Source organism: Rattus norvegicus, chromosome 14 (genome assembly GCF_021556685.1).
Source record: "Rattus norvegicus strain SHRSP/BbbUtx chromosome 14, alternate assembly SHRSP_T2T, whole genome shotgun sequence".
NCBI classification, from domain to species: domain Eukaryota; kingdom Metazoa; phylum Chordata; class Mammalia; order Rodentia; family Muridae; genus Rattus; species Rattus norvegicus.
The window spans coordinates 2747914-2770805 of NC_141547.1; the positions used below are offsets into that span (position 1 = coordinate 2747914).

The window sequence follows — 22892 nt, forward strand, 5'->3', positions numbered from 1 at the left end:
AATTACATCCACAATGTCCAGTATGTATGTACTTGGCAGCTTTGGAGAAAGTACTCCATGTGGCATGTGGCACACATAGAGTAAACAGGTTACATAAGTCATGAGCTAGTCAGGGAATAAGCCCAAGTTTATGGCCAAGGCATTTATTCATAAATAGTTAAGTCTCGGTAGATTTTTGGGGGGAACCTGGGCAGAGGTAGTAAGGAGTGTGGTCACAAATGGTGCCCACAGTGTTAGGCATGTAATCCAAATTTAGCTAAAAAATCCAAGCTTAGTACAAAAGATTCGGGTATTAGAAAAGCTCTGAGTGAAAGGCATACACAGACACCTCCTGGATCAGACTCCCAGTCAGGCTGGAGACTAAATCCCTTTAAGAGAGAGCTAGTGGGGACCAGAACCTCAACACATGCCAGCAGACAAAAAGACCTCCCAGAGCTGGGCCTGATAGGTTCTGCTCCCAGCGAGTGCCCACGGCATGAGGCTCAGCGCTCACAGAAGGACAAACAGCAGCTCCAGCCAAAAACTGGCAGGGGCAACCTGCTAGCCCGAGCCCAGGGGCCAGAGCTAGCCACCATAAGCACATGCTGGCCTGAGGCGCCTGCTGATGCACAGGAGCCCAGAGTCGCGGCAAATCTCTGGGCCTGTCACTGCTTCCCAGAGTTCCTCTCTAATTAGACCCTCAGGACAACACCAACTCTTAGCAGACCTCTTGGCTGCAGAGCTGCAGTCTGCAGTGGTGCCCACAGCCTCCGGGTAACAACAGCTGAGTGCAGCGCACTGCTGGAAGCAGGGGACAAAAGACAGATTTGGTTTGCAGTGTTCACGTGATGATAGACGGTGCATCCACTGACTGAGGTTTCCTGTGCACTGGGAGACTGCATCAGAGATTCACTCTTGTGAATATAAATCGATGTAGAACTATCTAATAAGAGAAAAACCAGCATGAAAGGCCTCTCCTAGGCTTGTTATAAATAAATACTTTATATGGAAAACATTCTTTGAGGGAAACTGATATTCTTTCAAAAGCTGATTAACTGACAAATTCTAAATTTTATTTTGTCACGTATATATTTGCATATACATGTTTCAAATACATTTTTAAGTTTTTATTTTCATTTGTATGTATATGTGTACCTGCTTGTCTGTATATATATATATATATATACACATATATATATATATATATATATATATATATATGGCAATATTAGGACATGCTGAAAGTAAAATGAAGTAATAATTTAGAAATTAACTATCCGATTTAGTAAGTGCAATCTATTTACTTTAGGCACTGTTGTGAGCTTGTGGAATGTGCCAGTTAAGAGAAGAGTGAACCCTTGTCCTTGAGTTACTGTTCTTGCAATGGTAGGAAAGAGTGATTTAGATCTGAAGAATTGTAAGGAAACATAAAGGAGAATGAAGTTGGGACAGTTGGCATTGAAGGCTCAGAATATTAAATTTAATGAAACAAACAGGAAAGCCTTCTTAACATGGTGAGGAGTAAGCAATAAGGGGAGAGAGAAGGAAATTCGAGAGAAGAATGAAGCATAAAGGCTGAGGAAAGATGTCATGGCAGGTACAGGGCTGAGGTTTCTGAATAGTAGAGTCCATTATAACTAGAGGAGAAGAGTATGAGGTTAAAGGACAGAGGATCTGAAGTCAGAGCAATAAAGGCTCATAGGAGCTTGCAGAGGAAGAGTTGGGAATAGGATGTAGGGCCTTGTAGCCATTTTCTTGGAGGGAAAGGGGAAATTTAGACACAGAAGTCATATAAATCTGATGTAAAAGTTTTAAAAGCATTACTACAACAACCCTTGAGTACTTAATAAATACCTTATAAAATAGTTGTTAGACAACTGTGCTTTCAAATATAATTTTTAATTTTTAATGTGCTTTAATTTGTATGTGTGTACCTGTATGTGTACTACCTGCATGCAGTTCATAGAGACCAAAAGAGGGCAATGGGTCACTGGAACTAGATCACATGTGTTTGTGAGCTGCCTGCTGTTGGTGCTAGAGCAGAATTTGGGTTCTCTGCAAGAAAACAAGTACTCTTAACTACTAAACCATCATCTTACCCTCTAATAAGCTTTAAAGGCCCTAGTGATAGAAACTCATTCTTTTTTGTAGATTTCTAGATCTCGTAATACATTCTGCATATAGTGGTAATGAATGTAGGTGATTAATTGCAACTTCATAAGAAGACTGCCATTAAAAATCCCCGAGGCTGGCAGCAGTCTCACCTTAGAGCAGTGGCGGGCAACCTTCCCAATGCTGGACCCTTTAATACACTTCCTTCTGTTCTGACTCTCAGCCATGAAACTGTTTTGTTGCCACTTCAGATCTGTAATTCTGCTTCTGTTCTGAGTCGTAATGTAAACAATCTGTGTTTCCCGATGGTCGTAGGCAACCCTATGGAAGGGTCTTCGGACAGCGCCCCAGAGGGACACAACCCATAGGTGGGAACCACTGCTGCAGAGAATGGGAAAACGAATTACTCCCACGTCTTACTACTGTCTCTAAACTTTCTAACAGGGGAAGGTGATCCAAGTTCATCTTATTAAGTAAATATGCCGATGGTTACAATTAAACAAAAATAACACAAAAAATGAAGGGATTCAAGACTAACTGACCAGAAATACACCTCCACTAATGAAGTGCAGCCAGCTCAGCAACTAATAAGTGAAAAATTGAGCGCTAAAGAAAATATAAAAGTCGAGTGTCTTAGTCAAAACAAGAAAAGAACAAACTAAAAGTAGTTCTGATGGGCATGGGCATGTCTCCAAATACTCAGATCTCCTTCGTTGTGTTTAACTCTCAAGTTCCAGCCCTTATATAACCCTTGGTTTTCCCATGTGGATATTACAAGTTCTTTTTAGAATAAGGATTGTGGAAGCAGAGTAGAATCATTTTCATTTTTTACTTTAAAAAAATCTTATTTGCACGAGCATTTTGCCTATGTGTTATACAACATGTATAGCTTGTGCCTGAAAAGGTCAGGAGACAGTATCAGATCCCATGTAATGTGAGCCTCCAGGTGGGTACTAGGAATCGAACCCAGGTCTCTGCAAGAACAAATGCGCTTAACTGCCTAGCCGTCTCTCCAGCTCCCTTCCGTTCTTTAGATGCATAATTAGTAAGATGCCTTATTATTAGATACTGTGAGTCAACAGCACCAAAACTGAATTTTTAAATTAAAGGTAAACATTTTTAATTCTGAAATATTTAACTCCTTAATATTATTCTAAGCTGCAAAATTTAGAAGTGTATTCAAAGAATTCCCTTACTTCAACTATATACAGTCCAAAGCCTTTGATGATGTAAGTATCTTATACTTGTTTAATTATCTTCATCTTCTCACTAGCTGTGGTCCTGTATGTCTTGAGAGACTAGAAAATACTTGTTAAGTGAGTGCATATGAGTCATATGGGGGATTGGTTTGTATTTATTAAATTTATAAGAATTTCATTGAAGGGTAAAGGAATGGCTTTGACTTAGATCCAGCATATCATTTTGACAAAATAGTACAATATGAGAATAACAATATGTATTGTTATTGAGATTGAAATGTCTAGAACAGGACTACACTTAGGAGTCACAGAGGTAAACATGCTTGAAGCAATACTCCCAATCTTCTTAAAGCACATTTTCTAGAAAATTGAAAATTTATATAAAAATTCCACATATTAGTAATTGGTTCAATTTTATCTCAGCTTCTTTACACAGATCGGAATTTTGTGATTTGTGCCCCCACTGGTTCTGGGAAAACTGTGGTGTTTGAGCTAGCAATAACAAGATTGTTAATGGAAGCACCATTGCCGTGGCTGAACATGAAAGTTGTTTACAGTAAGTATATAAATCAAAGGTTGAAGCAGAAACAAAGTTAATTCCAGGCATAGACATTATTATTTGGTAGCTCAGACATTAAAAACATTAATTTATTTAGTTGCGGAGCTGCGACTAAACCAGTAGACAGCACTTTATCACTGAGCACTACTAGCCGACCAATTCTCCCACACCTTTGTTCTTCTTTGTGTGTTTGTGGTGCTAGACACTGAGCTCCGCACATGCTCGGTAAGAGCTCTACAACTGCACTATAACTCCAGCCCTCTCTGCATTTTAATAAAAACACGCCACGATTGGATTCATGTCTTACATTAAATTGAAACATTTTTCTAAAGTTGTACATAAAAATATTTGAATCGAGGATTTGAACTTTACACTTATTAAAAGAGGATAGTCAACATGAACAAATGATCATATATCTTATAGTTTTACATAGAAACATCTATTCTCCTTTTTAGGTGTATATTTTGTAAATATCCCAAAACTAGTATATGTACACAATTTAAAGAAATAAGTAATCACAAAAGTCTTCTCATGAAAAGCAGTGATCACTTGCTCCATCTCTCCTGTTTTTAGATTGCCTGAGCGATCACTTCTGTTTCAATTTTCAGTTTTTCTTGGTGATTACTTTTATAGCTTACTACGTTTGTATTGTTAGTTTTTACTTTGTCAATATTATATAGCAACAAATGTGTTTTTAGCTTGGTTTTATTAATAGACTTTAAGAAAACATTTAAAAATTATACTGGTGTTCAAAATAAATATATTATTTTAGTGGCACCAATAAAAGCCCTTTGTAGTCAGCGGTTTGATGACTGGAAAGAAAAATTTGGACCGATAGGCTTGACCTGTAAAGAACTTACTGGAGATACAGTAATGGATGACCTGTTTGAGATTCAGCATGCCAATATAATTATGACAACTCCAGTGAGTATTATTTATATTTCATATTTACTTGAGAATATCTATGTTAATTAAGAAAAATTATTAAAGAGAAATGCAAAACATAAGCATGTATTTTCAGTGTAAACAAATGACCATAAAAGCACTAGTATTCAGGAAACGGACAAGAAATGAGGTCACATGTGAACAGTGAGTAAACCAAACCAGTCGTAAGTGTGGATAATTTATCCCTCATATTTATTTGTCCAAGTGTGTCTTACAGAAGAAGAACCTTGCTTGATAGGGCTTAACAAGGCCTAATTAGCCGCCTACAGAGATGGCTCAGTGGTTCAGAGCACTGCTGCTCTTCCAGGGCACCTGAGTGTGATTCCCAGTACTGACATGGTGGCCCACAACCATCTATAACCCCAAATCGGGATGTCTGATGTCCTTTTCTGGTCTTCACTGGCATTCATGCGTATGTGGCATACACATACATTCAAGCAGAGTATCCACACACATAAATATGAAAAGATGTGACTTGTGGTTTAATAAATATATGGCTAAATAATTTTCAAAGACTAAAGACCAGGTGTTTTAAGACTCTTAAAATCATTCAAGTAACTTTTAATCCTCGTCTCTTTGGGGAGATTTTAAAAACTCAACCAAAACATTGCTTGCCCTTGGTTTGTAATATGTCTGATAAAATATATCAGTGTCCTAATAATACTTTAAATACTTGTAGTTTCCTGTTAGATCAGACTATGTGTGCTCTTTTCTATAGGAGAAGTGGGACAGTATGACTAGGAAGTGGAGAGACAACTCCTTCATCCAACTGGTTCGCCTGTTTCTCATTGATGAGGTAGTAAACACACTCACTTTTAGAGATGAACATAAGATGATATTTAAAAAGGATAGAAATAAAAGACATGTTAGTAAAATGGGTATTTAGTCCCTTAAAATGGAAAATGCCTATTTTTCAAGGAAAAGAATTAATATTATTATTACTGTTTATTTTAGTTGATTAAATACATTTTTAGTTTTATACTTAATATTCTCTCTTGATTTCTTGCTTAGGTGCATGTTATTAAAGATGAAAACCGTGGTCCAACTCTTGAGGTTGTAGTAAGCAGAATGAAAACTGTCCAGTCTTTATCTAAGACCTTAGAAAACGCCAGCCCTGCTCCAGTGAGGTTTGTAGCTGTATCAGCAACAATTCCCAATGCTGAGGATGTAAGTCGGACTCTTCACCTGCTTCCCTTTTTATTGTCTGTGGAATAGTTAGTCAATTTGATCTCAGAGAAGATATTTCCTTTTGGTCAGTTAATAAGTTTAGTAGGAAAGTGTATGTAGAAAGTTAGTGCCAGATTTCATTGATGTAATAAAGTTATATAGCCATAAAATTTGATAAAATTTAATAAAATGTTTTCAGTACAAATCTGTTATTTGCTTTTATCTAAAATTCATAGTTTTACCTATTTCAGGTACTTTATAACTTGGCTAGTAATGTGTTACGTATGATTTGACAGACTAGGATTTGCCCAGCTCTCATGAGAACATACAGGAAAGAGGCTGCTTAAGAGAACACAGAGAGAAAAAAAAGGAGATGGTTTTACCAGGAGAATTTTACAGAAGACAGGTTACAGAAAGAACAAGCTATACACGGATGAAGACAGAGTAAGCAGAGAATGAGAAGGAGCCAGAGGATTAGAGCAGATTATTTTGAGGCCAAGCAGAGCAAATCAGCCATGCTGAGAGAGAAGCCAGATTCAGTCAGTCAGCTTGAAGAGGAGTTTGAGCCAGCACAGCTGAGTTGACTACCCAGCCAGAGAGCAGAAAGAACTGGGGAAGGGAGCTTATTCAGCAGTGAGTCTCAGAGCTAGGCCTAGATTAGACTGTATGGAGGGTAGAAGCTCCCAGGACTATGCCTAGGATAGTAGACGGAGGCAGTAAGTCACAGAGGGGAAAATTACTACAAGAGACTAAAAGATAATAGTGGTTTGCACTATTATTCTATAATCACGTATGACCTTTTCTTTAATTACTAAGCAAACTGCATTTTGTGATATGTATGCTATATGTTTTGCATGCGTGTATGTTTGCACATGCTTGGTGCTCTTGGAGGCCAGTTGAAGGTGTTGGATCCTCTAGAACTGGAGTTGTAGATGCTCGTGAGCTGCCGTGTGGGTGCTAGGAACTGAACGTAGGTCCTCTGGAAGAGCAGCCGGTGCCCTTTACCTGTGATCCATCTCTCCAGACTCAGTCTTCTTAGAAGCTAGTATACAGTCGTACCTTTTCTCACTCCTATTTACTTCCCAGCCTATTATGGTTTTGGTAATACTTAGAAATTACTTTTGTAAATAATTGCTATATTGTCTCTTCCAGTGGCAAATTTTGTTTTTATCTTTAAATTCTTATTCTGGTTTTGTTCATGGTAAAGAGCCACATGGAATGTTTATTATTTTAAGTGGGTAGATAGGGTGTAGAGGGCACATAGTCAAGCCCTGGAGAAGCCTGGAAAGGTCAGACAAAGGTCAGACACATGGATTGTCTTTCAGAGGAGTGAGGTGCTTGCATGTTGCTCTGGGAAGGCTGGGGAAGAAATGTGCACCTTATAACCTGCCCATGCTTTACCTTCCCTCAGTCAGCGCCCCCAAGGGCCCCAGAATTTATGTTTTGCTTTCTACCCTTTCTACCTAAATCGTGAGACTTGGTTCTAGACCATGAAAATCCATCCTTATGAGTCATGTCACTTGTGCATCACAACAGCCCAAGTGACTTCTGTGCTATCTTAGGCCAATCCTGATGCCCACAGACTTTGTGTTACCCCAGTCATTCTCCCTAGACCCAAAATCTTGGGCACTGTTTTCTGAGTCAACAATACCTATCTTTGTGGAAGAAGCCAGTTACCCTCTGTAAAGAATGTCAATGGAAACATGTCTTAAATTTGCTGTTTGCTGTGACGCTGCAGGAGTCCATGCTGGCAGTGATCCACAAAGGTGAGAATGAAAACTCAATTGACCTCACCCACCTGGGTCAGACCTGGGGCGTCTGATGCCAGGCCATTCACTGTCAGCATGTGTAAAACACCGTGCAACCACTTGCCACAGAACCAGTCACTGATCATTAATTCAAAGATTGCCTCTGAAATGTGCTTTTGGCACTGCCATCTCACAAGAGTTTATTTGGGGTCTGGAGAAATGAGTCAAGAGCTTAAGACCCCTTCCCGGTCTTCTAGAGGATCACAGTTCAGTCACTGCTGCCATGTCAGGACCTCACAACTGCTGTAACTCCAGATCCCAGAGATCTGATGCACTCTTCTGTCCCCTCAGGCCCCCATACATGCATAGCACATGCACACACATGCGCACACACACAGATGGGTATTTTTAAACAGCTTATTTGTCCCTTGATTAGAAGACCAACATAAGACAGCCATTGCTTTGCTACCATGTTGCTAGTGTTTAGGGAATTCAGAGGTTTCGGCTTTTTCAGGAATAGTTCTGAGCAGTGACCAGGAGGTACAGTGCCACAGGGACTTTGATTTTTATGATCAGAATGATTGTAATTCTATGCTGGTCTCTTATGAGGGAATGTAAACAAAATACTAATGACTAGTCAGAACTCTACCATATGAAGGTGCTACAGTCTTGAACACTGACATTGGTAGCATTTACCAATGTAGAGTAATATTAGTAAAATACGTAATGTTGACAAAAGATGATTTGATTAAATCCTTTCAGACCTTGACTTTAAAGTGATCTAAAGTGTGTTGTTTTTAGCTATAGAACTTTACTAGAAAAAAAGTACATGCTTCTGTTTTTCTCAGATCGCAGAATGGCTTTCAGATGGGGAGAGACCTGCTGTGTGTCTGAAAATGGATGAGAGCCACAGACCTGTGAAACTTCAGAAAGTGGTCCTGGGTTTCCCCAGTAGTAGTAACCAAACTGAATTCAAGTTTGATTTAGCCCTCAACTATAAAGTGTACAGTGTTATACGAACGTACTCCGATCAGAAGCCCACACTCGTGGTATGGACTCTCAGCTGCTGTTTTGGGGAGTGGTGTTGAGTTGTTAGCCTGAGTGATATGTAATCCTCTGATTTGTTTTCAGTTTTGTGCAACGAGGAAAGGTGTGCAGCAGGCTGCTTCTGTTCTTGTGAAGGACGCTAAGTTTATCATCACCGTGGAGCAGAAACTACGGTGTGTGCAAAGGGAAGGACTTTTGGGGCTCACGTAGGTGACACAAGAACATGGCTTACCCCTTAACCTGGTCTTGAAGCCTAGACCTCTTATGTGTACAGTAACAATATCAGTGCTTTATGGACTGAGTGAGAAAATGTAAAAGTGGAGTTAAAGACAAAAGTGTGGTATAGGGGAGAGAGGACTGGGTAGCTGTAAATAACTCGGAACCTCTCCTTGCTGGGAGTGAACACAGTGGACAGTTGTGCTGTCTGTCACCTTTAGTCAGAATAAGAAGTGTGTGTCTCCCCGCTCACAGACGATGATGAAGGCGTGTGGAATTCTTTGTGCTATAGGAGGTTTATTTGCATAGACTCTGTGTCTTCTTAGGCAAACACTACTGTGTTTTTGGCTGAACCTTTCCATGAGAGACAGGCTGTGGGCTCCCTTAGAGCAGGACACACACCCCTCCCTCTCCCCACTGCACACAGTGAAGCTGTTTGTCTCACACGGTTGTTCTCTTGAGCAGACACACATGCAGCGCTTTACCTCCTCTTCCCATCCCTCTTCTTCCCTCATTGCTCAGGAAGGTTTCTGCTTCACCCCTCCCACCACTTTTTTTATCCTCATCATTTTTTATAATTTCAATTGTTTTCAGCAATGAAATGCCAGCATTGGAAGTCGTCACATTACAGACACGGATGTGAATTATAGCACTCCATGTTTGCCACTATGTGCTGTCAGGCACGTCATTTCTCTCAGTTTCAACTTGCCTGCCTGCCTCCCTCCCTCCCTCCCTCCCTCCCTCCCTCCCTCCCTCTCTCCCTCCCTCCCTCCCTTCTTTCTTTCTTTCTTTCTTTCTTTCTTTCTTTCTTTCTGCATTCATTCTTTTCAGCACTATAGATGAAAACCAGGGCTTCATTACGCAGACAGTCGGGCTGTCAGGAGTTACACGCTCAGCCTTCCAGTTTTACTTTATGTTTGAAACGGGGTCTTGCTGTGTAGCTGAGGCAATCTTGCCTCTGCCTCCTGAACACTGGGATTACAGGAGCGCCTCAGCGTACTTAGAATCAATGCCGTCCATGTCTTCAACAACCAGTCTCAGTATATGAGAATAAACTAGCTTATCACAACAATGTGACAGTTAGACAAGGCGACATTTCTGAAGTCCCTGTGTGCAGCACAGCTGTGTTATCAGTGACGTGACATGTCGCTTTGCCTTAGAGAAAATCGTGACTGAGAAAATCATACCTAATAGTTTCATAGCTACAATAAAGACAGAAAACAACAACACGGGGTTTCTTAGATATCCCTAAGACCACCCAGAATTCCTTTCTAAAATTATCAAAACTTTCATAATTTCCTCCTCTCCTTAAGCTTGTTTTTTGTTTTTTGGGTTTTTGTTGTCTTTTGTTTTTTGTTTTTTTCATAAAGGAAATGTCCTTATGAATATATGCCAATGGCAGGGAGAAGGACAGAGCGCAGTAGAAAGCTATGCCTACTTCTTTGTTTGTTTGTTTCAGTGTTTCACTTACTAATGATGCAGTAGAGTTTTAAAGGTTGGCCTTTCTTCCATCACTGCGACACTAGGAACTGAGGGAGAGCCCTGTGTGGGGAAGGCAGGTGCTGTACCACTGGCCTCCCCAGCCTGGCTTTGCTTCTGCTTTGCAGCACTGGCACAGCTTGTGCCTCGGTCCTTCTGCCCTCATCTCTGTGCTGTCACTAAAGCAGGCCCGAAACTTCTTGTTTCTTACAAACATTATTAGGAAAGTTATGGCGTTGGTTTCTTGTTCTGACCTCATGCATATACTACGTATTTGCATTTTTTCTAAATTTTTGGTTTAATGTTACAGCTAACACACTGAATAGGAAAGCTAAATATCCCATGCTGCCCCTGCCCTGTGGGCACACAATTGTAAGGCATTTAGTACAGTGTGCTTTGCTTCTGTTCCTCCTCCCACGCTCCTTCCCCACTTTACTCTGCTGCCCTGACATAGGCTCTGCTGTTCAAAGAGGGCTTTCAGTGCCTCCTCCTGCTACAGATGCACCTGGCTTCCACTGCCCAGGGGAATCCCATACTGTTGGAACCCCGCCAGGACAGACTCAGAGAGTGTATGTGAAGAGGGTTTCCTTTCATAAAACTTGTCAGAGCTGTGGATTTTTGTTTTATTTGTTTTGTTTTTTTTTTAAAGATAACTTTCAGATGATGGTGTTGTGAAAGTCTCTTTTTAAAATAATAAACTATTTCAGAATTTCCTAATGTTACAGAGAATGACATTAATTTTATATTTTAATAGGTTGCAGAAGTCTGCATATTCTATAAGGGATTCAAAGCTAAAAGGTAGGTTTAAAGACAAGTTTCCCTTTTTGTTCTGGAAACTGACTCTGCAGTCTCAGATGTGCCTCCTGCCTAGAGATTCTTTGGAATGGCATGTCAGGACTGGTGCATGCAGCAGTGGCCGACAGGCAGTGTGCTCCTACTGTAGATACCTTGGTGTACGGTGTTGGTTACCATCATGCTGGAATGGAGCTGTCAGATAGAAAATTGGTTGAAGAGTTGTTTACTTCTGGAGATCTACCAGTTCTTTGTAAGTAAAACATATTTCTTATAGATGTTAAAATATTCTGAAAAAATATTTTAAGAGAAAAAAGCTTAAATAATTCTATTTCTTCCAAGAACTTAAAGAGAACTGTACATGTGTATTACAGTAAATTTTTTGTAAGGTTGAATTCTTTATCATTTTATTGAACATAGGGCAACTTGAAAATAACGTATTAGCTGTTTTGTTTTTAGGGTACATTATGCCTTTTCCTAAATTTCTTAGAGTTTTCAGTCCATTTTTATCAGTATATATTTATAAGCAAATATCCTCCCAGGACAATAAAGTTCTACGGCTTGTTATCATTCGATCTGATAGTTACTACAAGTACTCTAGCTATGGGAGTGAACTTGCCGGCTCACCTGGTCGTTATAAAGTCCACCATGCACTACACTGGAGGTGCCTTTGAAGAGTACAGCGAGACAGACATCCTGCAGATGATTGGAAGAGCTGGCAGGCCCCAGGTAAGGGACAATAGCTTTTCTTTTCCCTTTTTTTTTTTTTTTTTTTGGACATTCTAAATATAGCAAAGAAGGGGGCTTGTGTGGTTTTAATTTGCATTTCAAATTAGATAATATTGAAAAATAACAATTTAAGAATCAACCTTAGTGGTGGAATAAACATAAAAAGACTTAGATAGCCTTCGTATTCCAGCTTTCTCTAAGCTGCTCTCTGTGAATGACGGTCGTGTGAAAGGGGTTTTAAAGGGCCTTTCCATCTCACCTTTTTGTGTGAATGAAGGGGTTTGGTCACTCGCGGTTTATTTTAGGAAGTAGATCTCTATATGTAGTTGAGGCTGAACTCAGACTGGCCCTTGTTCTGGTCCCGCCTCTTCAGCACTGAGATTAATCTTGGCGTTTTAGACAGGCAGTTTCTCCCTGTGAAGGGCCGTTGTGCAGTAAAGAATGTGAAACATCCCAGGGTTGTAGCATTAAATGTTATAATTAAATGTTTGAATGCGGAAGAGAACATCCTGGAAGAAAATCAATTTTAAAGTATAAAAATGTTATATCACACAAGTTTTTAATTTTAGGGGATAAATTAAATGTATCAAATTATGCGGCATTGTAGTTATGCTGTGATGAAACACCGTTTTGATCAAGAGCGAGCTGGGGAGGAAAGGGTTTATTTGGCTCACACTTCCATATTCACACTTCAGTTCATCACTGAAGGAAGCCAGGACAGGAACTCACACAGGGCAGAACCTGGAGGCAGGAGCTGATGCAGAGGCCATGGAGGGTGCTGCTCACTGGCTGACACCCCATGGCTGGCTCAGCTGCCTCTTACAGAGCCCAGGACCACTGCCAAAGGATGGCCCCGCCCACAATGGGCCAGGCCCTCCCCCACACAGGCTTGTCTGCAGTCCTGCCTCTTTTTTTTTTTTTTGTCTACTTTATTTTTGTTTTCTAGTTTACTTCAGTAGTTGAGGGATGAAAGAGAACTTGTCAACTAGTATACCTTTAATTGTGATGTTACGTATTCTTTTTTAAAAATTACCTTTAATCTCTTTTTGCAGTCCAGTCGTTACCCAGTCTACCCTCCAACATTTCCTCATCCCATTTCTTAAGTGAGATTCTCTCCTTTCAGATGACTTTAGCTTATCAGCATATATGAAAACTACATTAAATCTTAAATTTTTATTCAGTTTACAGAGATTTATTTTGACTTTAACATTGTCAAAATTAAGTTATATTGAAACAAAAGTGATATTTACTTGGAAGATACTTGAGAGATTTTTTTAAATTAAACTTTTGTTAATATTAAAATTCAGGGGGCTGGGGATTTAGCTCAGTGGTAGAGCGCTTACCTAGGAAGCACAAGGCCCTGGGTTCGGTCCCCAGCTCCAAAAAAAAAGAACCCCCCCCAAAAAAAATTCAGTAGTTGATTTTAGTCCTTTCCATTCAGTGTGAAATGAAAGTTCTGAGGAGAAGGTGCTGGCCTGTGTGTGCTCAGTCTCTCCAGTCTCTGTGCTCTGTTGCAGTTTGACACCACAGCTACTGCAGTTATTATGACCCGACTAAGTACAAGAGAGAAGTACGTTCAGATGCTAGCTTGTAATGACACTGTGGAAAGCAGGTAAGGAGAGCAGTTCCCAAAGAAAGGTAACTAGTCTGACTTGTTTCTCCTTTAATGTATGGAAAGGAAATTCGGTTTAGGGATTTCCTAAGGCCATTTTCTTGGAATAGTCTAACAATTTAACTGTAAAACTTATGTAATTAAATAGATTTATTTAAAGACAACAGAGTTATCTAGTGATTATTATATATATATTATATTATTATATGTACACAATAGTACATATCTTTGTTATAAAATCCTAAAAAGTAATAAGGTCTTTTTAATTATTAGTATATTATAACTTATGAGAATGTTGTAATTTTAAATTTACTCTCAGTAAGAGAAATGTTTTCATACCTTGAGCTTCATTTTATAATGAGAGAATAATATCTGGGATGGTCTCAGTGTGCAGTGAGCACTCCTCTTTGGGAAAGTAGGACATAATCCTCACTACTATTACCACAGTGGCCTTTACAAAAGCGTGTATTTTAGATCTGTGAAGTAAGGAGAAACCTCAATTCTTTAGAGATCTTGACTGCCTTTTTAAGATTTTCTGTTTTATTTTGAAAAACTTTTCATTGATTATTAATTAAAGAGCAACTAACATTTATATATATTATTAAAGCTTACAAAGTAATATTTATGTACTTGAAATTCACATTAACCATGCAGTTCCCCCGTCAGTTTGCACAGACATCTTATTGAGCACCTGAACGCAGAGATAGTGCTGCACACCATCACAGACGTGAGCATCGCCCTGGACTGGATCCGGTCCACACTGCTGTATATCAGAGCTCTGAAAAACCCATCTCACTATGGTTCGTTACTCCGACCTGGAGATTTCGGGGTTTCTGTTTGTACTGTTACAGAATAGATTGCAGAAACTAATAAGCAACAGAAAAAATAGTACCAGTAACCAATATATTCAGAGGTAAGAGTAGGCAAAATGAGAGTACACTGTCTGCTCTACTCCTAGTCCTTTAATAAACTTTGAAACCAACACTGTTAAAAAGTGGAAGAAAAAGTCAAGTATATAAACTAATTTAACATAAGTTAAAGCTTTAAAGTTCTTACTTTTCTCATATTTATCATTCAGCTGCTCTCTCATTCTAAATTTGTAGCTGTTCATCTTCCAATTTAATAAGAACACAAATCATAAAAGCAAATAAGGTATAATTTTCCATTTTTATGCAAACAATGTCCCATTGTAATCGTTTTCTAACAAATTACTTAAAACACAACATCTTGGAACTCTAGGCTGTAGAGGCTTTCTGTTTTCAGTGTGGCCTTTTCCTGCATCTCTCTTCCTGCAGGAAGAGCAATAAAAGACAGGCTGGCTACGTAAAAACTGCATTTCCTTATTTGTAACTGTAGTCACACATCATCACTTAGTTCAAAACAAGTTACTCGTCTTGGCCACCTGCAGGGGGGAGGAACCCAGTTCAGTTTTTGTAGGGAGGAGTATGAAATTGTTAGGAGCATTGCTTTAGAACATAAGGATTTGCTGTGTGGCCTTGGCAAACCATGAATCACAAAAATCTCCGGCCCTAGCCTCTCAGCACTCGGAGCTGTATGCCACCACTGTGACTGTATTTTAAGCTGCTCCTGTTTCACTGTTCTGCACTTCTCTTTGTAGTTTCCCCCCATATGGTTTGGAGACTTTCCGTTTGATCAAGTGCTAGGCTAGCGTGTACAGTGTAAGAGAGGCTTCACTGGGACGTGTTCTTCATGCCTGTCGTGCTTTCTTGTTTACTTCCTTACTCTGCTTTCCCTCCTCCACAGCCCTGTGACTGGAGCGTCAGATCCCGACAGACAGGGTCCCTTCTGCATTATTTCTCCTGGTCCATTACCCTCTCCATCATCCTTAAGGTCTCCCTTTCTCACCTGTGCTTCCATCCCTTCACACACAAACACACGCACACACTTAAGTCTGGACTACATGCATGAGTCTGGCTTGTTTCTCTGAAGTGATCTTCATTACCATTTATTTTCCTGCATATCTCATGATTTAATTTTTCTTTATGGCTAGAAAAAATCCATTGTATCTGTATGTCCATTCTTTATCCATTCATCCCAGCCCCTTTCTGTTGTGATGAATGCAGCCGTGTACATGGGTGGGCATGCATCCCTGTGGGGCAGGCTGACTAAGCGTCCCTTGGTTATTTACCTAGGGGTGGTAAACTTCCCCATAATTCTGTTTTTAAAATGAAAAGGATTTATTTTACTTGTGTATTTGTAGTATATATGTCTGTCAGGTGAGTGTGCATGTATATCTAGGTAGCAGTGAGCAGAGTCTAAAAGAAAGTACCACACGTCCTCCTTGGTCACTCTGTGCACTCCTTGAGGGAGGGTTTCTAACTGAACTCGAACTTGAGCTTTCTTACCTAGTTATCCTCCTGTCTCCACCTCCCTGAGAGCTAGAGTTACAGGTAAGTTGAGCTGCTGACATGGGTGCTGGGAACCAAACTCAGACCCTCTGCAAGAGAAGGTGAGCTCTTAACCAGCCCCACCCTCATGTCTAAGCAGTTCTAGTTACCCGTATGCTCATCTTAAGCTTACCCACTGTTATCAACACTGTGTCTGCACATGTGTGGATTCATCTTCATGCTGACTTCTTAGAAATGAAGTTTCTAGCTCAGAGTACCCATCATTTTAAATATAGTGCTCGTTGCTAAGTTATTGTCCTTAGTGGCTTACATGGATGTCAACAGTTCTTGAGAGTACTGTATTCACATATACCCTGTGGAGGGTATACTTATATCTTTTTTATCAGTGTTATGCAAAATTCATCTATGTCCCACTTTGCATTTCTTTCTCCTTGTGAGTAATTTATTTTGTAGTGAATTTTTTATACTGTATTATCACAGTAAATGACAGAAATCTTAGGTATAAAAGTTAAATTATATTGATATAAAAGTAAAATTAAATATATATGAAGACACAGACACCTACATACCACAGTCCAGTATATAGAAGGTTTTCCACAAGTATGTTCATGTTCTGTTATATTTTTTGAACTAGAGGTAAACGGAAGTATTTCCTTTTTTGCTTCAGTTTCTTTTAGTTCATGGTGTTCATAGGATTGCTTCAAATTCCTTTTGTTATTACAGTATAAACCCAGGTGTATCAATATGCCACGTTTCAATCAGTTGTTTTGTGGATGGATGTATAGATCACCTCAGTAAAAGTACACCTGTCTCAAGTGCACTCACCACACAGACATGAAGACATAATTAAACATAATAAAAAGATCTTTAAGATCTTTAAACTGATTCTACATGCTTCTTGCTCAATAGTTTCAGATTACTTAATTCAGTTAAGAAAACAAGATATAGTCAGTTGATATTGAAAAGATTTCAAAATAGTGGTTTTGTTCTATGAATATTTAAGCCTTTTTGAGCTCATTAAACTGATATTAATCTATATAAAATGTAGATGCAATTTTTATGTGAGGTTTAAATTGAACCTATAAAGACTAATTAAATACACTGATTTTTTTTTCTTTTTTTTCGGAGCTGAGGACGGAACCCAGGGCCTTGCGCTTGCTAGGCAAGCGCTCTACCACTGAGCTAAATCCACAACCCCACTGATTTTTTTTTTTAAATAAAAGTTTTATCACTTACAGGTTTTATATCTGGATTGAACAAAGATGGAATTGAAGCAAAATTACAAGGTTAGAAATATTTCCTTTTAATATATATGTATATATATATTGTATAAAATTTAATGAAAATATTAGTTACTAAAGAAATAAGAATATGCTTTTGTAAATTATTTAAAAAGTGAACTTGTCAGAAAAATATTTATTTTTCATGCACAAAACTTGGCATGTTTAGTTTTTTTATATTTACTGATTAATTCTGTCAGAATATCTGCTTTTATATAAAGTGTAAACTTGGCTAATTTTGGTTCTGTTTTTTAAATAACCTTGATCTCTGAAAACATTTCCAATAGATTAAATGCTTTATTTTTTTTAGATTAATTTTAATTGAAAATATAATCCTGAATTTATTGTGGATTCTTATTCAAATCTGTGTAACATTTCCCTTTCAAATTTCAACTTTAATACTTTACTATGTATCTTTTTTTTTTTTTTTTTGGTTCTTTTTTTTTGGAGCTAGGGACCGAATCCAGGGCCTTGCGCTTCCTAGGTAAGCGCTCTACCACTGAGCTAAATCCCCAGCCCCTACTATGTATCTTTTAAATTATAAAAATTCAAAAAGTATTTATTGGAATTAAACATTGCTGTGTCTTCATTGTGTTGAGATTTTCAGTAAAAGTAAATAATTTTGGATCCAGTAACAATAGTAATTTTAATTTGTTCTCTGAATAGCTATATGTGGCAAATACAAATACAGAGATAAGGATAAAGTAATAAATTATCTCACCTAAAGCATAAATATGTTAGGAACTAGTTAGGACAGAGGCTGAAGGCCAGGGGACCATTCTGAGGCTCTTGGCTTCTTCAGGTCCAAGTGTGCTGGGCCCACTCTTCTCTGCATTTCCCTTGGAGGAAGGACAGTAGCACAGGGCTTGTGTTCCAAGCCTGATTGTGCTCCTTGCTCAGTAACCTCTAAGAGCTGTATAGTAACCCCGAGAATAGAATGCAGAGTTTCATAGTGCCTACAAGATAGAGCATGACAGCTCCTGCCTCTGTCTCTGACTTCATTCCTTGTCCCTTTCTTCATTTCTTTTTCTTATCTCCAAATTGGTCCTTGTATAGTTACAGTGTACCCATTGTCACTATGTTAGCTACAGTGTGCCCACTGTCACTATGTTAGCTACAGTGTGCTCACTGTCACTATGTTAGCTACAGTGTGCTCACTGTCACTATGTTAGCTACAGTGTGCCCACTGTCACTATGTTAGCTACAGTGTGCTCACTGTCACTATGTTAGCTACAGTGTGCCCACTGTCACTATGTTAGCTACAGTGTGCCCACTGTCACTATGTTATCTACAGTGTGCTCACTGTCGCTATGTTAGCTACTGTGTGCTCACTGTCGCTATGTTAGCTACAGTGTGCTCACTGTCACTATGTTAGCTACAGTGTGCTCACTGTCACTATGTTAGCTACAGTGTGCTCACTGTCATTCAGGGTCTTGTCATCTTCTGCTCCTTGCTCTTGGAACATTCTTAAGTATTTTACATGACTTAGACTTTTATTTCAACCAAGTCTCTGTTCAAATGCCAACATTTCAGAGAGCTCTTCCTTGCTGTTTTATTTAAATCTATTTCATTTAAAGATAAAATAACTTTCATGTTGTGGTTATTACTATTTTTCTTGTTCTTGAAAAAAAATGCCTTTATTATGAGAACTAGGGATATCCATATTTTATACAGAAATTATATGGCTAAATGAGAAATGCATGCAAACCTTAGTTAAGTGCTTAAAAACTATTATTTAAAAAAAAACATTTCTCAGCTTTAGTTTTTTATAGTAGTTTCCAATACCAAAAGTGTATTACTTGAGTATTGGTTTTTTTTTTTCATTAAAATGCAAGCTCTACATGTATGAGGAAATGTGTACTATACACTTAAACCTTAGAGTGATGCTCAGCATATAGGATAGTAAGAATCCCCTGTGACTGAGTGACTGTTAGTGGATATGATATGCTCCTCTCTTCAGGATTGGGCTGGGTGCATTGCTTACTCTACTCTGTACAGGGCAGTGAGGACATGATTAGGATAAGCAGTAGGGTATGATTAGAAGGCATTCACTAGTTCCTGTCAGTTACTTGCTTGAATTAGCATTACTTCCTATTCAGCGGTTTCTGAAAGCACACATGGCAGCCTCTCCAGAGAAATATAAGTAAAAAACTAAAACATATCAGCTAAAAAAATAAATAAATGCTTTTTTCCAATAAAGTAGCAAACAGGATGAGGGGTGAGACTGGCGAGATTGAGACAAATTTTGTAGAACTCTAACTCTATACTTTGGAAGCAAGAGAATGGGCAGTGAGGTCCATAAATGTTATAACCTTACTAAGGCAACTATGAAAAATGAGGGTAGCAAACAGGAAGCAGTAATGACCCCTTCTGCTGTGGGCATCTGCAGCCTCTCAAATCACACAAAAGTAGATAGAGAGCAGCAAATGGTTCGATATGATGCTAAAGTACACACTGCTGGGTGCAGAGTTAGGAAGTTAATGACACTTGTGAAGTTGTGTGTGGAACTGCATGCAACAGGTGGAGCATGCCTTGGGTTCCACCATGCAAATGAGGGAGAGGGCGCTGGGCTCCACTGTGCACAGGAGGGAGAGGGCCCGAGCCCCCTGTTAAGTCAGGCAGTGGAACTGTTAAATTTCTTCCTGCTCCAGCCTGTTCCCTTCTTGGGACTGTATCTTTACTGAATACATTCTGCCACTTTTCTGGATCCTATCTATGTGCCTGTACATTTCCTTGACCTGTAGGTGCCCTTTGAATTTGGGTGTCAGCCAGTATCATTTTGTGCTATTATATGTTTGATAAAAGTTTAAAAGAAAAATAAATGCCTCAATGGAGAAGAGATAACAAAACAGTTCCCTAGACCTGGAACAAGTAATTCAGCCTCAATTCTTTAGTTTCCCAATGTGTATATGTAAGTGATATTTTTGCATGTTTTTTTAATTTTTGAGAATTAATTAAAGTAATACATATATATCATTTCAAATGTCCCAAGTGCTGAATGATATTTAGCATATTTAATTGGATGTTATGTTTTTGAGTTTTTCCTTGCTTTTTTTTTTTCTTTTTTTCTTTTTTTCTTTTTTTCGGAGCTGGGGACCAAACCCAGGGCCTTGTGCTTGCTAGGCAAGCGCTCTACCACTGACCTAAATCCCCAACCCCTTTTCCTTGCTTTTTAAAAGACTCCAAAAATTACAGAAAGCCCACATATACATGGAAGTTGAACAACACTCTACTCAATGATAACTTGGTCAAGGAAGAAATAAAGAACAAAATTAAAGATTTCTTAATGAAAATGAAGGTACAACATGCCCAAACTTATGGGACACAATGAAAGCAGTGCTAAGATGAAAACTCATAGCTCTAAGTGCCTCCAAAAAGAAACAGGAGAGAGCATACATCATCAGCTTGACAGCACACCTAAAAAGCTCTAGAACAAAAAGAAGCAAATACACCCAAGAGGAGTAGAAGGCAGGAAATAATCAAACTCAGTGCTGAAATCAACCAAGTAGAAACAAATAGGACTATACAAAGAATCAACAAAACCAGGAGCTAGTTCTTTAAGAAAGTCAACAAGATAGATAAACCCTTAGCCAGTCTAACAAGAGGGCACAGAGATTGTGTCCAAATTAACAAAATCAGAAATGAAAAGGGAGACATAACAACAGAATCTGGGGAAGTTAAAAAAACATCAGATCCTATTACAAAAATCTATATTCAACAAAACTGGAAAATCTGGAGGAAATGGACAATTTTCTAGACAGATACTAGGTACCAAAGTTAAATCAGGAACAGATAAACCATAACTAAAGAGCCCCATAACTCCTAAAGAAATAGAAGCAGTTATTAAAAGTCTCCCAACCAAAAAGAGCCCAGGACTAGATGGGTTTAGTGCAGAATTCTATCAGACCTTCAAAGAAGACCTCATACCAATACTGTCCAAACTGTTCCACAAAATAGAAACAGACGGAGCACTACCAAATTCCTTCTACGAAGCCACAATTATTCTTATACCTAAACCACACAAAGACCCAACAAAGAAAGAGAACTTCAGATCAATTTCCCTTATGAATATTGACTCAAAAATACTCAATAAAATTCTCACAAACCGAATCCAAGAACACATCAAAACAATTATCCATCATGATAAAGTAGGCTTCATCCCAGGGATGCAAGGATGGTTCAATATATGGAATTCCATCAATGTAATCCACTATATAAACAAACTCAAAGAAAAAAAAAACACATGATCATTTCATTAGATGCTGAGAAAGCATTTGACAAAATTCAACACCCCTTCATGATAAAAGCCCTGGAAAGATCAGGAATTCAAGGCCCATACCTAAACATAGTGAAAGCAATATACAGCAAACCAGTAGCTAACATTAAACTAAATGGAAAAAAATTTGAAGCAATCCCACTAAAATCAGGGACTAGACAAGGCTGCCCATTCTCTCCCTACTTATTCAATATAGTACTTGAAGTCCTAGCCAGAGCAATCAGATAACAAAAGGAGGTCAAAGGGGCTGGGGATTTAGCTCAGTGGTAGAGCGCTTACCTAGGAAGCGCAAGGCCCTGGGTTCGTCCCCAGCTCCTGGAAAAAAAAAGAACCAAAAAAAAAAAAAAAAAAAAAAAAAAAAAAAAAAAAAGGAGGTCAAAGGGATACAAATTGGAAAGGAAGAAGTCAAAATATCACTATTTGCAGATGATATGATAGTATACTTGAGTAACCCCAAAAGTTCCACCAGAGAACTACTAAGCCTGATAAACAACTTCAGCAAAGTGGCTGGTTATAAAATTAACTCAAACAAATCAGTAGCCTTCCTCTGTTCAAAGGATAAGCAGACTGAGAAGGAAATTAGGGAAATGACACCCTTCACAATAGTCCCAAATGATATAAAATACCTTGTTGTGACTTTAACCAAGCAAGTGAAAGATCTGTATGACAAGAACTTCAAGTGTCTGAAGAACAAAATTGAAGATCTCAGAAAATGGAAAGATCTCCCATGCTCACGGATTGACAGGATTAATATAGTAAAAATGGCCATTTTGCCAAAAGCACTCTACAGGTTCAATGCAATCCCCATCAAAATTCCAACTCAATTCCTCATAGAGATAGAAAAAGCAATTTGCAAATTCATTTGTAATAACAAAAAACACAGGATATCGAAAACTACACTCAAGAATAAAAGAACTTCTGGGGGAATCACCATCCCTGACTTCAAGCAGTATTGCAGAGCAATAGTGATTAAGAATTGTATGGTTTTGGTACAGAGAGAGACAGGTAGATCAGTAGAATAGAATTGAAGACCCAGAAATGATCCCACACATCTATGGTCAATTGATCTTTGACAAAGGAGCCAAAATCATCCAATGGAAAAAAGATAGCATTTTCAGCAAATGGTGCTGGTTCAATTGGAGGTCAGCATGTATAAGAATGCAAATCAATCCATTTTTATCACCCTGTACAAAGATTAAGTCCAAGTGGATCAAGGACCTCCACATCACACCAAATATACTCCAACTAATAGAAGAAAATGTGGGGAAGATTCTCGGTCACATGGGCACTGGGGAAAATTTCCTGGACAAAACACCAATGGCTCATTCTCTAAGATCAAGAATCAACAAGTGGGACCTCATAAAACTGCAAAGCTTCTGTAAG

At 38.7% G+C, this 22892-nt stretch overlaps 1 protein-coding gene across 10 annotated transcripts in view; it reads left to right on the plus strand.

The window, feature by feature from the left end:
- The window catches only part of Hfm1 (helicase for meiosis 1), an 82297-nt gene that overhangs the window by 17874 nt on the left and 41531 nt on the right, over positions 1-22892 (plus strand). For all 10 annotated transcript variants that reach the window (XM_087584379.1, XM_087584376.1, XM_087584382.1 and 7 more), the window contains 13 exon segments: positions 3250-3320; positions 3714-3846; positions 4622-4773; positions 5513-5590; positions 5806-5961; positions 8558-8758; positions 8841-8929; positions 11206-11249; positions 11395-11496; positions 11827-11972; positions 13490-13584; positions 14251-14384; positions 17192-17239. In XM_087584379.1, the coding sequence (XP_087440505.1) occupies positions 3250-3320; positions 3714-3846; positions 4622-4773; positions 5513-5590; positions 5806-5961; positions 8558-8758; positions 8841-8929; positions 11206-11249; positions 11395-11496; positions 11827-11972; positions 13490-13584; positions 14251-14384; positions 17192-17239 (1449 nt within the window).